This window comes from Triturus cristatus, chromosome 3_2, assembly GCF_964204655.1.
Source record: "Triturus cristatus chromosome 3_2, aTriCri1.1, whole genome shotgun sequence".
NCBI lineage: Eukaryota > Metazoa > Chordata > Amphibia > Caudata > Salamandridae > Triturus > Triturus cristatus.
This window is the reverse complement of record NC_140584.1, coordinates 154,517,968-154,534,232: the sequence shown is the minus strand read 5'-3', so window position 1 is coordinate 154,534,232 and position 16,265 is coordinate 154,517,968. Positions and strand designations below refer to the sequence as shown.

Below are 16,265 nucleotides of genomic sequence, written 5' to 3'. Positions count from 1 at the left end.
GCCCACGCTTAGTCACTGGGGGTGGGCTCCCCAGGCCACAGCAAGTGAGCTGGCCTGGGGGATGGGGTCCCCAGGGCCATAAATGTCTTAGGGAGGGGAGGTCCACCTTTTAAATGCTGAGGGAAGGGGGGCTTTTTTGAAAGTTTCAGCCACCTGGTGGGCTACCCAGGGCCTATAATGGCTCAGGGAAGGGGGCCCTGTGGCACTCCTCCCTTAAATTAAATAAATCGACCCCAAGGGTGGACTCCCCGGGACCTTTGAACAATCGAGGTGGCATGGCCCCCTTCCCTTTTTTAGCACATTTTGATCCCCAGGATGGGCTGCCCAGGGCCTTTCAAGACTTGGGAAGGGATGCCACCTGGCCCCCCTCCCATTTTGTATACATTTTAGCCCCAGGGGTGGGCTCCTCAAGGCTTAAAATGGCCCTCCCCTAAATGTATCAATGGGACCCGAGGTAGGCCCAGATCTAGCAGCCTGCGAAATTTGGTGTAATTCCTTTGAGAGGATTTTGCTGTAGCCTGCCTAAAGAAGTTTGTCGAAAATGCATGGGGATTTTGCATTTTGCCCCCCCCCCTTTTTTTTCTTGTCTCCCACTTGACGGATCACCCTGAAACTTTCTGTGCACAAACTAGTCAAAAAGTAGCAACGTTCTGGAATTTTCGGGGAGACTCGTCAAACAGGGCCAAAGTTTTTAGTAACACAGTAAACTCTTTTCCTCTGGAACAGCTGACCAAACTATAATACCATGTGTAGACCGTCACTGGGTAATACATCTATATCGATATATGCGTATATAGATGTAGCTATATAGAAGCAGAGGAAACTAAAGTATTAAGTCAAGAACCTTAAAATGTATTTTGTGTTGAGTGCTATTGCCAGCCTTACAAATCAGGTGTCAGGGTACCAAGGTAATTAATATAGCCTCTAGACCTCATCCTCTCTGATTTCAGTACTGTAGCCGAGGGTTGGGAAGGTGACATCTGCATTTGAAGACGTTTTGGGAAATACTAATTTGATGTCATTATTTGCACAGTCTGAGCTTCAAAACTTTGACACCAATTTATATAATTATTAGAAAGTTATATTCTTCCAAAGTATTTTAAAGCTCCAGATATAAATTCAAATTATCTTTCCTATGCAGTCCAAGCCGCTGAGGCCTAGGGTACAAATGAAGAAAAACAACATAAGGTAACAAACTCACTGCCTGGATGGAATGGACCTGCCGTTGCAGTGAGTGGCCACAAAAGCAGCCTAGCGTGGCAGCTGTGAGCCTTCCAGTAATTTGGTTTGAGGCTTAAACATTGGAGAACCTTCATAGCATTATGCTAGGTGAAACCCCTTTTTTGAGTCGTCGCTGTCGCCATTTCTAAAGCAGAGCTGTTACGCATGGGTCACTTACCCAGATTGTCTTGGGCTTTGATACTGGCTCCATTTTCAATGAGCAGCCGTACAATTCCCTCATTCCCTACACATGCCGCAAAAGACAAGATATGCTCGCCTAAGGAAGAATAAAAAGAATTAGTGAAAAATGTATAGTCTATAAAAAAGTGAAAGAGAGTGTGAGTGACAGGGTCACATGAAAGACATGCAGAAATGTTTGTGGAAGATGAACACTGAAACAAACAAGACAAATCACAGAAACGAGAGATAGAAAAAAAGAATGATGGGAAGCTGAAACGAGACATTACAGAAAAAAGACAGGAGGGCTATATGAGGTAAAAAAAATAGGCAGTATGAGATGAGTACAGGATAAACCGGGAGAGAAATAAAGAAAAGAGAAAAATGGACTGCTCTGTTACAGAAAATTAAAGATTGGAGTAAATAAGAAGAGCAAACAAAAAGTAAATGGACATTAAGATAAATGTAAATTTAATAAGCAAAGAATGAGAAAGAAGGAAAAGGTTCTTACCTGTAATGTACACCTTGTTGTGTCTATGAAGGGAATTAATTCAGAATCTTTACATAGTGGACTATGTTAATGCAGTTGCAGGAACATGAAACACTTTTGTAATAACTTTTTGTTGCTCTGGTAAAACAATTTGAAACTAAGAAATTTGTTGATTAGAAGGCACCTTTTTCTTAGTTCCATTTTTTCATACAATGTCTTTCTACGTCTTTACTTTTGGCATTCTTCAAGTATAGAATGAACAGATACCCCCTACTTTGACTTCTTTTCAGAACAAAAAAAAAGTGTGAGTAGCTGCATTCGTGTTTTTGAAGTTTGGTAATTCATTCTCCAGTGTTTTTTGCATAGAAGAATTGTAATTTCATTAATTAGCGGTGTAAGATTGAGACTCCTTGATGTATTTGGAGGAATGGAAGAGGCCATGAATAGAAAATGTAATTGTATATCCCGATATGACAACATTTAGCAGCCAAACTCTTTTTGCTAAATTCTGACACGTTGGAAAATTGTTGGGAATCTCCCTCATCCTGACCCCCGCACATACGGGGTGCTGGATAGTGGCGTTAGAGAGAGGAAGCCATTATTTAGAATGTAAAGCCATTGCCACAGCAGGCTGTTGTGAACCTACCTTCCTTCAATTTCTGCACTTGGTAGTACTTCTTTTGCTGCAATTGTTGTTCTTGGTGCTGCAATTGTTGTCTTTACAGTAGCGGCTGCTACCGGACCCAGGTGGGAAGGCGGGGTAGTGGGGGTACAAAAAAATACTTACCTGAAAACGGCCGGCCTCCGCCGCTCCTCCGTCCTCTTCTTCTTGTCTCTGTTCTGACAGCAGGAAGCAGCCAGGCTCCCCTGAGCCCATCACAATGCTGCAATGCAGCGTTGTGATTGGTCTGAGTGCCGTGGATCGGCGCTCAGACGGGGATGGGAAGCTGGGCATGTTCCTCATCAGGCTGTGTCCTCACCAGGCTGTGCATTACAGCCTGGTGGGGTAGATGCAAAGTGCGCATGAATGTTTGGCCGGACCAAGAGGGCCAGTTAAAGTAGTTGTGCGCACTTAGGGAGTGCAAACCATTCCTCCCCGTCTCTGGCCAGCCCTGTCCCGAGAGCCACTGACTGCAATAGGAAAACTAAAACGATGATAACAATACGTTATCATTTTATTTTTCCTTTTGAGCAGTGGGGCGATGCTCCTCCAGCTTAGCGGAGGAGCCACCACTGTGTCTTTTGCAGAAGGGAATACAGGAAGGCTTTTGCCCTTTAAACTCAAGTTTGGGATTTCTTTTCTTTTTTCCTAACCACCCGATTTTATAGAATTTCATTCTGCTTGCATGTGTACCATGCAAAGAGGAGCAAGAGAATATTCAGAATCCTTTGTTGAACATGAGGATGCATGTAAGTGAACCTCATACAGACGTTGTGTCGCACAAAAATGTTAACTGAAAAAGTATCCTTGAAATCTCAAACAATGATGTCCATATATAATAATCTTCGTTTATATAGAAGGGGCTTTCATTTATTCAGCTTGCATACAAGTCTGAGTTGTGCATCTTATTCATTTTGAATGAATATCTCACTTTGATATGTATGTACATCTACCTACTCATGATGAAGCACCTGTGAATGCATGAAGTGCATTAAGTAAGAAGAGATGTCAAATGGGTTCGGACCTTAACATTTTACTTTGTCGACCATAAATAAATGAAACTTTCCAATATAGCAGAATATCTAATGTTACTGAATGTCATCTATTTCTTTAAACAAACAACAAAGTATTCTCTAAACCAATTTGCATTATTCCACAACGTGCATTGTGCCTGATGCAATGCAAGAGAATGAACTGTAGAATCTGTGCATCTCACCAGATTTCTTTGCAGGATATGTTTTGGGCAGACAAAACAGCAGTATCCTTGGCTGCACTTACTGTTTGAACTGATTCGACCATTCCTTCTTTTATGATGTCTTTACTGACCCTGCTACACTCTTCTGAAACAGGGTCAGTGTAATGGTCAGAAGAGTTTGACGACGCTCTGTTATAGTGAACTACAAGCACCGTGGTGCTTGAACCCAAAAGCTGGAGCCCAATTTCTCAGACTGTTTCACCCAATGCATCTATTCTTTTGCTGTCTTTTTGGGGTGGAGCCAGCGGTATTTTAGAATGTCTTGGCTGTGGATACCACCAAATATTCAGGTGGCAGAGTTTCTATCAAGAAAGGAGGACCAGAATCTATTATTGTTTTCTTGTCAATGGCCAACATCTTTGATGGTTCCCAGACTCACAAAGGTGTCCCAGATTATAACCACTATAGGCCTTGTACCTAGTTTTGGAAGAAGGACCCCACTAAGCATTGACAAGAAGTTCCCAAACACCTCGAAGTTGAATGCCCTGACACTGAACATCTCAATATTCAGTGCCTCAAATCTGTATTCCTCAGTGTCAACTGGGCGCAGGAGCGTCGAAGACTCAAGGAAGGGCCTGAGGGCCCAGATGGGACGTCTGACCTGGTCACACCAAGGTAGAGACAGACGGTGTAATATCTATTGCTCCTCTGGAGCTGGTGAACTGGAAACAGACTGTCCAACTTCCATTGTTAATCCTGAGGCAAGTTCTCTCCACTTCTCTGAACATAGCACCTCTCAACAGATTTAGCATTTCGTGATGCAGTGAGAATCTGTTACTTCATTGTCGAATGAAGCTAAAAAAAAAAGCATTGAAAAAGCAGGTTTTCATCCTAAAAAACCCTTAGAAAGGCAGCGGTGTTTTGGAATCTTTGGCATTTGAGCTGGAAAAAAGAACTACCTCAGTGGCCCTGCACTGCATGATGGGAAGGCTGGCAGCATCAGAAATTGCTGAAGGTGCATTGTTGTTAGACACTGAAATAATATTAATAATAAATACTTTGGGGCATATCAGCAACGAGGCAATAAAAAATTATCGCCGCTTTTGCGTCTGTTTTTGGGCGTGGGAGAAAAGCCGCAATAATTTTATCGCCTAATCAGCAAGGTCACGCTATCGCGTGAAACCCTGCATTAGCGCCTGAATTCTGAACGCCCAGCTTTGCATCTCTAATGAGATGCAAAGTGGGCGTTCCTGCCCTGACATGACTGGAGAAATGTCGCTAAGCGACATTTCTCCTATCATCAAGCCCCACGCTATGAAGCATAGCGGCAAGAAAAGTAGCGATAACCCCTGTTATCGCTACTTTCCTTGCCCTTGCTTCAGGACTGACTTAGCCATGATATCCTATGGACGGTGGATATCATGGCTAAGTTTGCCTTGCCCTATCATCAAGCTAACGCCAAACTTGTGGGTTTCCAGCAATAATCTCACGTTTGGCAGTTAGCACTAGGATTTTTATCGCTTTTGAGATAAGCGTTGCTAATAGCACGCTATCTCAGTGATAAAAATCCACGTTAGTCGGCGATAATTATCCTAGCGCTAAGTGCGCTGAGCGATAATTATCGCCAGTCCTTGATGATATACCCCTTTATTGTTTATGGTTATTTAAAACCTTTACAATTTGAAAAAACAGGCTCAATTAATAGAACTGACGTCGGGTTCATACATATTAAAACAGTATAATCAGCAATTAAAAACATCCCGGGGTTTCCACGCTAGTCGATTAAATAAAAATAACAGCTAGTTATTCCTCATCTGTGGCAGCACAGAGATTAAATAAAGTGCTGATGCATTGAGACAGCCATTTCTACAGAAGAAAATAGACGGTAGGTTGGTCCTTATTACCAACAGAAAAGTAATTTAATAAATAAAGTGCTGGTGCAGTGTAAAACAACCATCAGTTGTGCAGAATGATCTTCAAAATTGACACCTGGGATTTTCATCGGACAAGAGTGTGGCTGATCGGTTTCAGCAGATGGTTTAGCTGGATACAAATAGCAGCAGTTGTTAGTCATCGGTACAAGAATTAGGTAAAGTTCAAATACCATATGTCTCATCTGATTGGCTTAAACCAGAAGAGCAGCATGTTGTGTCTCATTACCAATGGAGCAATGGTCTGATAAAGTGTTGCTGCAATATTCAAATAACCATTAGTAGCAGCAGAGTGGTCCTCAAAACAGGCAACCTCAGGTGTGTACGCTCAAGTGACTGTTTTGATTGAATGAAATTCAGTGGAGCTGGTCTATTTAACAGATAGTTCAGGTGGGTGTTCGAGGCCCAGCTATTGAGCCCCTAGGCTGAACGTGTTGGATGTGATGGTGACAAACTTCATCAGCTGAATGTTAAGGGCTGTGTTGTCTGGATTTAGGGAGGCAATGATGTCCTGCCGACATGTGCAAACTCTCAATTTATCCACTCTCTCCGTAGTCTGGCCCTGCGTTGAATGATTCTTTGTAGCCACTACAGCTCCTGCAAGTTGTATTTTTGCTTGGATGATGCCAGCTGGCTAGATAAAAACAGCCACTCTCCTAGCCTGAGGCCATAAATTTAGTAGTAGTAAAGTTAGGAGTCCTAACTTTAGGACTCCTAAACTGAGAAAAATCCTAATTTTAAGACTTTCGGTATTCACAGAAGGCATTTAGGAGTCCTTAAGTTAGGACTCCTAACTTCTGTGAATACCGAAATGAGTAAGTGTCTTCTGTGAATACCAAAATGAGTAAGTGCCTTCTGTGAATACGAAAATGGTAGTAAGTTTAGGATTTTGCCTTAAGTTAGTTCTGTGAATCAGGCCCAATGAGTTTATACAGCAGGCTGTTATCTTAGCCTAATAAGATTTCCTGGCCATAAGTTAAAGAAGGAGAGATTTCGGCCCTCATAACTTCTAATAGTGGAGAGAGGCTTGGGCTCAATAACAATTTTGCTAATTTTGATAGCATCACCTGAAGGGTCAGCGCTTTTGCTTCAACTTCTTCTCGTTGCTTCACGAAACAGCATCTAGCGTCGATGTATACCCCTAGGTACTTATCGAAATGTTCTGATGCGATTCTGTAGCCATTGTAGAACCGTCCTCCTTCATGATGATTTTTCAGACCAAATGTTACAACCTCAGTTTTTTTCAGGTTCAACTCTAGTTCTTTAGCCATTGTATAGATGTACAGCTGGTCAAGTGATTGTTGAAGACCCATTCTTATGTGACTAAATAGGGCAAGGTCGTATGCGTACATCAAGTTGCTATTCCGGGTGCCACCTATCTTTGGGGAGTGACTGTTAATAACATCAAGTATTTGCGGTATATCTGCAATTAATACGTTGAAAACCAATTGTTTCGAATTGTTGGTCTTGTAATGCTTCCAATGCGGTTTTATTTTATATGTTATTTTTCTGTCCTATCACCCATCAATTCTGGTTGAAGGTATGGTCTCAAATTAATACTATTTTTCATACTCAATTTCCATTCTCCCCTCTAAATATTTTTCTAGGCTCACTCTCCGACCAATGGCAAACTATCACATATAATGCAGATATTGTGGATTTACTAATTCCAATAGCCTTCCATCTAATCACCAAAAACTGGAAACAATCCGCACACTTATCCTTCCAAGCTTGGTGGTATAGTGTCTGTGATAACCATCGACTGGATCATGCCTATATTTCTCCTGTATCCATACTTATTAAAAGAAAACACTTATGGTCACCTATGACTATTTTCCTAGAAACTTCTGCTCAAACATTTAATCAACACCGTCCATTACTGGAAGAAGTTCCCAAACCTCCATAAACATATTTTCCTCTTTTTTGATATATATTGTATTTCTTGCATTATTTGTCTTTTTTCTTACTCACAATGATGTATATTTTAAGTCAAATCTACTCAAATTAGTTTTATTTTGATGCATAATGTACAACTATAAAATCATTCTAATAATATATGATATATATTTACTTTACAGCTATTATTTCTCAATGGTTTCAAATCACTTTATATTGTATTAAGCTCTCTTATTTCCTCATTAGCCTATGGTCATATTATTATTATCCTCCCCCCTTGTTTTCTTTTGCCTCCCTCCCTCCATCTCTAATTATTGTATCTTCTTTACTCATGCAACTGTTTGTTTTTTGCTGTTTATTTATTAAGTTAAGACAAATATTCCCTTTGGGTAAATCAAGTAGTCAACAATTATCATTCACGTATACCTTTCTTATAGACCATACATCTCCCACACAATGTTAATGATTGAGGCACTTATAAATCAACTACAGCTTTATAGAAGATATCAATGACTAATCTAAATTAATCTAAATGCCATAATTCCAGCGATATATGGTTTACCAAAGATACACAAGAATGAATGCAACCCACCCATGAGGCCCATAGTAAGCTGTATAGGATCTCGTCTGGAACCACTAAGCCAGTATGCTGACACCTTTCTAAAACCTTTAGAACAAAAACAGACCTCGTATGTGAGAGATTCAGCTCATATTATTTCAATGATAGAGGGAGTTGCCTTTAATGATTGTAATCAAATGATGGTAACCCTCGATATAGAGGCGCTATATACGAATATACCTCAAGACGCCACAATTAAAGTCATTCAAGATACCATTGGTGAAGTGGATCTGAGAGGCGCCAATAAAGAATTTATTATGGAATGCATCTCCTTGGTGCTTAAAAATAATATGTTTTTGTTCAAGGAAGATTTATATCTCCAGTGTAAAGGCACCAGCATGGGAGCTACATGTGCTCCAAGTCTGGCTTGCCTTTATGTAGGTGAGTTTGAAAATAAACATGTCTTCAATGAGGCGGCGCCATTTACTGAAAACATCTTGTTGTGGCGCTGCTTCATTGATGACATATTTTTCATCTGGGAAGGAGAAGAATCTATGCTCGTAGAATTTTTGGAATGGCTTAATTTGGGCGATCCCAATCTTAAATTTACTGCAACATATGCTAAGACATCAGTGAACTTTCTGGATATAACGATAAAAAATAGGGAAGGAGTACTAGCAGTAGAACTCTACACAAAACCGACCGATAAAAATACCTTGCTTCATTATCGAAGCTACCATCCACAGTCTCAGAGAGATAATATACCATTCGAACAGTTCCTACGGTTACGTAGGAACTGTTCAGACATTGAGGATTTTTACAAACACTCTGAACTGTTGAAAAATAAGTTACATGATAGAGGATACCCTAGGAAACTCATCAAACGGTCCTTTAAGAGGGCCTGGTTTTACAACCGTGAGAGCATGTTGAATTCGGACCTGGTGGTAGCACACGAAAAGAAAGATACCACTAAAAGTAAATTAGTATTTGTGAGCCAATTCTCGAATATCAGTAATAGGCTAAAAAATGTGATTAATTCTAATTGGAGCATTTTGAATGATGATGATGAGGTAAAACTCCCTAAACCCCTGTTTGCTTTCAAACGAAATGATAATATTCGCAAGAATATTGTTCATACATACAGGGATAGTGTCCCTATGAGGCAAAATACTCTAAATGGAGACAAAGCGATAGGTAACAATAAATGTAGCAATTGCTCTATCTGCAACAACTGCATTGTGGCTAAATCACTAACCTACAACGGCTATACCATTAAATCAAGAAGCCTTAATAACTGTAGGAGCAGTAATGTCGTTTATGTCTTAAGCTGCCCTTGTGGATTAGCGTATATAGGCGAAACTGGACGTGAATTGAGGGTCAGACTTTTGGAGCATATCTCGGCCCTCAAGACGGGCAAAATCAATGCCCCCCTGGTAGACCACTACAAAAATATGAAGCATGGCTACACTGAATTTGAATGGTTTATAGCCGAGAAAATTACCCTGAACAAAAGAGGTGGACATTTTGAAAGAAAAAGAAAAAATAGGGAATGGTACATCACAACACTAGACACGATAGTGAGGGGTCTGAATACAAAGGAGGATTGGATGAGAATTGTGACTTAAAAGATTAAGCAGTAGTTGATAAGGTGGAATTCCTCTGGTTTAGATAACTATCATCTTTAACCCCATCAGAATATATCAAAGAATAAAAATAAATCTGGTGATTATCTAAGTATTAATAGGAACTAAGATAATAAAATATGGCGGTTATTCATATAGTTACATGCAACATTAGTATGAGCACTAGACGTGCTTTTATCTTGAAGTCAATTGTATTAGGCAATTGAGTGAAGATCGTATGGGGGATTTTTTCTTCAACATCAGGAGATATGGAATCGGAGCAGCGCAGTCTTGTCGGGGGCCACAGCGGGGAGAGGACACCGCACTACAAGCCCCAGGAGCCTGAGGGGCAGCGCTGACAATGGCGGGTCTGCCCCCAACCACCGAGGAACTTTAATTCACCTCGAGTCTCCCGTTTCGCGGGAGACGCAGCACAGTCTTGTCGGGGGCACAGCGGGGAGAGGACACCGCACTACAAGCCCCAGGAGCCTGAGGGGCAGCGCTGACAACGGCGGGTCCGCCCCCAACCACCGAGGAACTTTAATTCACCTCGCGTCTCCAGCTTCGCGGGAGACGCAGCACAGTCTTGTCGGGGGCCACAGCGGGGAGAGGACACCGCACTACAAGCCCCAGGAGCCTGAGGGGCAGCGCTGACAACGGCGGGTCCGCCCCCAACCACCGAGGAACTTTAATTCACCTCGCGTCTCCCGCTTCGCGGGAGACGCAGCACAGTCTTGTCGGGGGCCACAGCGGGGAGAGGACACCGCACTACAAGCCCCAGGAGCCTGAGGGGCAGCGCTGACAACGGCGGGTCCGCCCCCAACCACCGAGGAACTTTAATTCACCTTGCGTCTCTCGCTTCGCGGGAGACGCAGCGCAGTCTTGTCGGGGGCCACAGCGGGGAGAGGACACCGCACTACAAGCCCCAGGAGCCTGAGGGGCAGCGCTGACAACGGCGGGTCCGCCCCCAACCACCGAGGAACTTTAATTCACCTCGCGTCTCCCGCTTCGCGGGAGATGCAGTGCAGTCTTGTCGGGGGCCACAGCGGGGAGAGGACACCGCATTACAAGCCCCAGGAGCCTGAGGGGCAGCGCTGACAACGGCGGGTCCGCCCCCAACCACCGAGGAACTTTAATTCATCTTGCGTCTCCCACTTCGCGGGAGACGCAGCGCAGTCTTGTCGGGGGCCACAGCGGGGAGAGGACACCGCACTACAAGCCCCAGGAGCCTGAGGGGCAGCGCTGACAATGGCGGGTCCGCCCCCAACCACAGAGGAACTTTAATTCACCTCGCGTCTCCCACTTTGCGGGAGACGCAGCGCAGTCTTGTCGGGGGCCACAGCGGGGAGAGGACACCGCACTACAAACCCCAGGAGCCTGAGGGGCAGCGCTGACAATGGCGGGTCCGCCCCTAACCACCAGAGGAGATATCCGTAGAGCACCCTATCCGCCACGCGGGATGCGCGCGGGCGGACGCCAGGCTAAGCCCTGGCAAAGGGCGGGCCGTCTGAGGCCGTCGGAGGCCGACTGAGGCAGGGCTGGGCCCGGTTTCTTCCGTTCATCTGGTACTGTTCCTTTGTTCTATTTATTATCGTATAGCATTTGGGATTCCCCCAGTCGACCCATTAGTTGTGTCTTACATTATACAGGAGTTGCATAGTCTACCTTTATACTGTGTCCAGCTAGCGGGAAGTGTTTTCAATTTATTTGGTGGGGCTGTTTGGGGGTAATATCTAGGTCCGATGGGGAAGAGGAAAGTAATGGAGGGAACGGTTGGCATAAATGGTCCTACCTCAAATCAAAGTAAGAAAAAGAGGCAAAAGAAATCGGCCAAAAGTGCTGCAGCTAAATGTGTGATGGACAGAATCGATACTGTTATAGCAGAGTGTGAAAGTATATTAGAACACGCTCCAAACCCTAACGCAGAAGAACCCATTAGAAATCCTCCTGCACCTTCTTTGAAAAATATAGTGATACCACAGCTATTCCTTAAATCCAAAAAGGGTGGGTCAAAGCGAGTTCTCGGTGATCCCCTTGTGTCCGTGGAATTGCATGCAAATAATGAGGGTGTTGTCCAGGTAGAGGATGAGATATGCAGCAAACCCAACCCTAATGTTATTTGTTCCAACAGATTTGCCCCCCTAGTCTTATTTAGTGACAATCACGACTCCTCCTCTCCAGTGCCTGTTCTGGAACATTCTAGCCCGGCCCATTGCTGCACCTGCAACCACACCATAGGGGAATTAGAAAGGGTGATCAAGGAACTTAGAGGGGCGGTTATGAGTATACGGGGTCTATTAATGGATCTCTTGGACCCTACTCAATCTACACGTCCTGTGAACCTGCATCTCATTAAGGACGGCCCCAAACCCACTAATGAAAACGATTCAGTCCCCATTGGTGGGGGTCGTAGAAAAAACACTCTAGTTGGGGAAGGGATTTTGACGCAACACCTTGGGGGGGATGGGGAAGCCCCCAAGATTATTCCCAAAGACCGTATTGCCACCCCTATTTGGGGGGGCAGGCATAATTTGGGTTCCAAACCTAGACCACTGGATCTAGGGACCCAGGAGACTTCCAGACCTCCTTTGGTTCATGACCAAACCGGACTTGGTCAGAAATTCTCAAACATTGTTCTTATGACTAACGTCCCAAAAAAATCAATCCCAGGCCATCACGAATCCAGTGATTCGTTAATTAATAAATCGATTCACTGGATTCGCCATGTCCGAGGGTGTCGTTCCGTTATTAGGGAAGACATCGTGAAAGCCAAGAGACCCCCTATCCCCTATTCTAATTTGGACATGATCGAACTAACTTTGGTGGATGTCTTATTGGTTGAGAACTTGGTTTCATTGGAATATAGAACCTCCTCTCCAGACCCGTCTCAAATTCAGTTTAGCCGATGCTCTTTGACACCTCATAATATCTCACTAAAGGGAGGAGCCATATCCTCTTTAGACTTAAACGATTGACTTTTTGTACCCCACTCAGTGCAGAATACAAATCGTTCAAGTTCCACCGCCCAGGGCACTTTTCCCTTACGTAACCTAAAACCTTCACCTCATCCGATACTACAAGCACAGTCCAACATAACTAACCCCGCTAGCCTATCCCCTTGTTTGACGAACAAGTTGAAAATATTGTCCTGGAATATAGCAGGCCTCAAGAAAAACATGACCGTTCCATCATGGGTTGAGTTTGTGGGCACGCACGATGTCTGTGTTTTCCAGGAGACATGGAGTATGGAAGCGCTTTTTATTTCAGGATATGCCACTTACTTTATTTCCGCAACCTCTAGTGGCAAGGGAAGACCCTCTGGAGGTCTCCTAATATGGATTAACCTAGATCTGGGGTGGTCTGTTACTATTCAAAAAAGCAATAGTCATGACATCTTGTGGTTATCCCTAAAAGCCCCAAAAAATGGAGAATCCCTTGATCTCTTCAATGTTTATACTAGGGGCACAGTGAGCGGCAGGTCGTCATCCATCCTGAACGAATTAGAACTCCTCTTAGCAAAATGTTTACCCACCTCTAAAACTATCATAGCCGGGGACTTTAATTGTACATTTGAGCCCCTGAGCAATGAGGATCCCTTGAATTTATCTGAAGAGGACAAGAAATGGGGAGTACCATCTCTATCTTTGGCCCCTATTAGAAAATGGACAGAGATTGTTATGCAAGTGAACGCTCTCACTCTGGAATACGGCCTAAGAGCCGTGAATGGTAGAACTCTGTCAGACTCTAAGGGGGCGAACACCTTTAATAAGTTGACATGCCCATCCCGTATTGACTACATCCTGGTGGACTTACGCCTCTGGGAAGATGTAGCCGACATGGTGGGAAGCCCTACTGTAGATAGTGACCATAACCCCCTATCTCTAACTTTGCAGAACCGTTGGGCAGTTTTGCCGTTAAATCTATCCGCATGTAGAGCGGACTTTCTTTCTTCCAAGGAGATAACACTTTCTAGCTGTGGCAGGCGGCTAAGGTGGCCTAGGGTAGTAGGAGATGGAAAAAAGATCACCCTTATCTCCTGAATATTAGCACAAAAAACAAGAGATCTCAAGGGCAGCCTTGGTTTCGTCTCAGGCGAGGGAAAAGATTCCCATAATCCATCAGGAAACCATACGCATGATTGGAGAACAGTTTTTAGGAAGCGCCAGCTCAGGAAAAAAGAAAAAGAAATTGCAAAAAACAACCCCAATCCTTGGTTTACAGGTTCTTGCAAAGAGAAAAGAAAAGAACTAATAGTCGCTGTCAAAGAGAAAAATATTATTAGGGTCAAATTAGCGAGGAAAGATTACAAATCATCGCTGACACTAGCCAAACGGGCTTGGGAGGAGGCACACTGGGATAAGCTGAAAACGGCGGCAACTGAGAAAAACTCTGCCTCCTTTTGGTCACTAATTAACTCTAAAGATAGGGCAGGTACTGTCTCCATTCCAAATCACATAGGTAGTCAGATTTGGTGGGATCACTTCTCAAAACTCTATGCTCGTTCCGCTGGCTGGCAGCAAAATTATGGAACTCTCTTCCAACTTCTATCAGAACTATTTCTAACCATCTGCCGTTTCGTAAGGCTTTGAAGACTTGGCCTTTTCCTACCTCTACTATTTAACTGTGTCAACTTGCTTTGGTCTCTGTCTCTGGTCCTTGTATTGCGCTGGGACGCCCCGTTGCTGGGGCAGCCATGCGCATTATAAATCTGTAATTAAATAAAATAATAAAATATGCTGAAGATGCAGAGGGAGAACTAGTGTCCGGCAGGGATATTCCACAACTACCTGTCCCAGACCCCATATCCCCCTTTAGCCTTGACCAGGTCGTAAGTGCCATCAACAGTATTGTACCCGCTAAAGCGGCGGGACCAGATGGCATCCCGGGCGACCTGTTCCGTTTGGAACCCGATAAATGGGCCAAATATATCCAACATTTGATTAATAGCCTGTTAGAGGGCGGTGAAGTTCCCCCATCCTGGAAACAAGCTGAAGTTATTCCTATTTTTAAAAAAGGTGATCGCCAAGACCCTGCCAACTATAGGCCCACCAGCCTTGTAGATTGTATGCAAAAAGTGGTAGGGCGAACCCTTCTCAATAGAATTCACCAATGGATGGAGGAAGGGGGAATCCTATCAAAATGCCAAGCGGGATTTAGGAAAGCCACTAGCACTATAGACCAAGTTTTCCGTCTACTTTTACTTTACTGGAAAGTGGTAGTCATTACAAAGGGGAGCTTGTACCTTGCTTTTATTGACCTCAAGACGGCATTCGATTTAGTCCCACGAGTAAAGTTGTGGTCCGTCATGCAGGAAATGGGAATACCCCCTTACATTTTATCCCTTTTAGTTCGTCTTCATGACGATACTTCTGCAAGGATAAGATGGGGTGATCAAGGGCAGACCACAGAGAGTATCCCAGTAAGGAGAGGAGTCCGCCAGGGCTGTGTTTTGGCCCCCACACTATTTTCACTTTATGTGAATGGTGTGGTGGATTTTTTGAGCCAAATTCCAAGACGCACCAACCCTGGCGGGGGAAAAAATAGCTACGCTTCTCTTTGCTGATGATACCTTCCTAATCTCCAAATCCCCTATGGGTCTTCAAATATTACTCACTCGCTTCCAGGCTTTTTGTACATTAAGGGGCCTTACTATTAACATCGCGAAAACTCAATTTATGGCTTTTAACCCTGGAAAACAGTTTAGACCCAAACTTACTCTCAATGGTTTATATCTGGAGCAAGTTCATTGCTTTGACTATCTGGGGATAAGGCTATCGGATAAAATGTCTTGGGGGCCCCACTTGAGCAAGATGCTCCTAAACCACAAAAGGGCAGCGGGGGCAATCTTGAGAGAGCAGCGCTTGTCCTCTTCCAGATTGGTCTCCCCTGTCCTGGTTGTTTATGAGGGCAAGGCAGTGAGTTCGGCATCCTACGGAGCGGAACTCTGGGGGTTTGAACAAACAACAGAGATCCAAAAATCAGAGAATAAGTTCCTAAGAGATCTGGTCTCCGTCCCCCTTTGTACCCCTCTAACACCATTGTTCCTCGATATTGGGAGACACAGGTTGAGTGAGATAGTTAGATTACGCCCCCTCTTGTACTGGGCAAGACTAAGATCCACTCCCGAGTTATGCCACTATGCGGCAGGACTTAGCGAATTGATTACTCTGGACACGGGCAAAAGGGTTACATGGGTAAGAGAACTCAAGGAACTTTTGTCATCCTTGGGCTTAACCGATGTGTGGGAGAACCAAGCCCTGCCATCTAAGGCGGAGTTAAAAAAGACCTATTGGAACTGGATACAGCAACGGCTCATACTTTATTCGAGCCATGGGAAATTAACAGGGGACTTTTTACAACACAAACAAGTTGGCTTTTTGGAACCCTATTTGGATTTTATTCGAGTTCCCATGGACAGAAAGTTGTACATGCTTTTCAGGTTTGGGTCACTATACCTTATTGCCACAGTTGCCAAAAGGGACTCAGCCAAAATTTTCACCAAGCTGCCTGTGT

At 43.9% G+C, this 16,265-nt stretch overlaps 1 protein-coding gene across 1 annotated transcript in view; it reads right to left on the bottom strand.

Moving 5' to 3' along the window:
* The window catches only part of LOC146856932 (transient receptor potential cation channel subfamily V member 6-like), a 254,437-nt gene that overhangs the window by 94,114 nt on the left and 144,058 nt on the right, over window positions 1–16,265 (bottom strand). Inside the window, exon 5 of the mRNA XM_085647392.1 lies at window positions 1,400–1,498. Within this exon, the coding sequence (XP_085503518.1) occupies window positions 1,400–1,498 (99 nt within the window). The remainder of the gene's footprint in view (window positions 1–1,399; window positions 1,499–16,265) is intronic.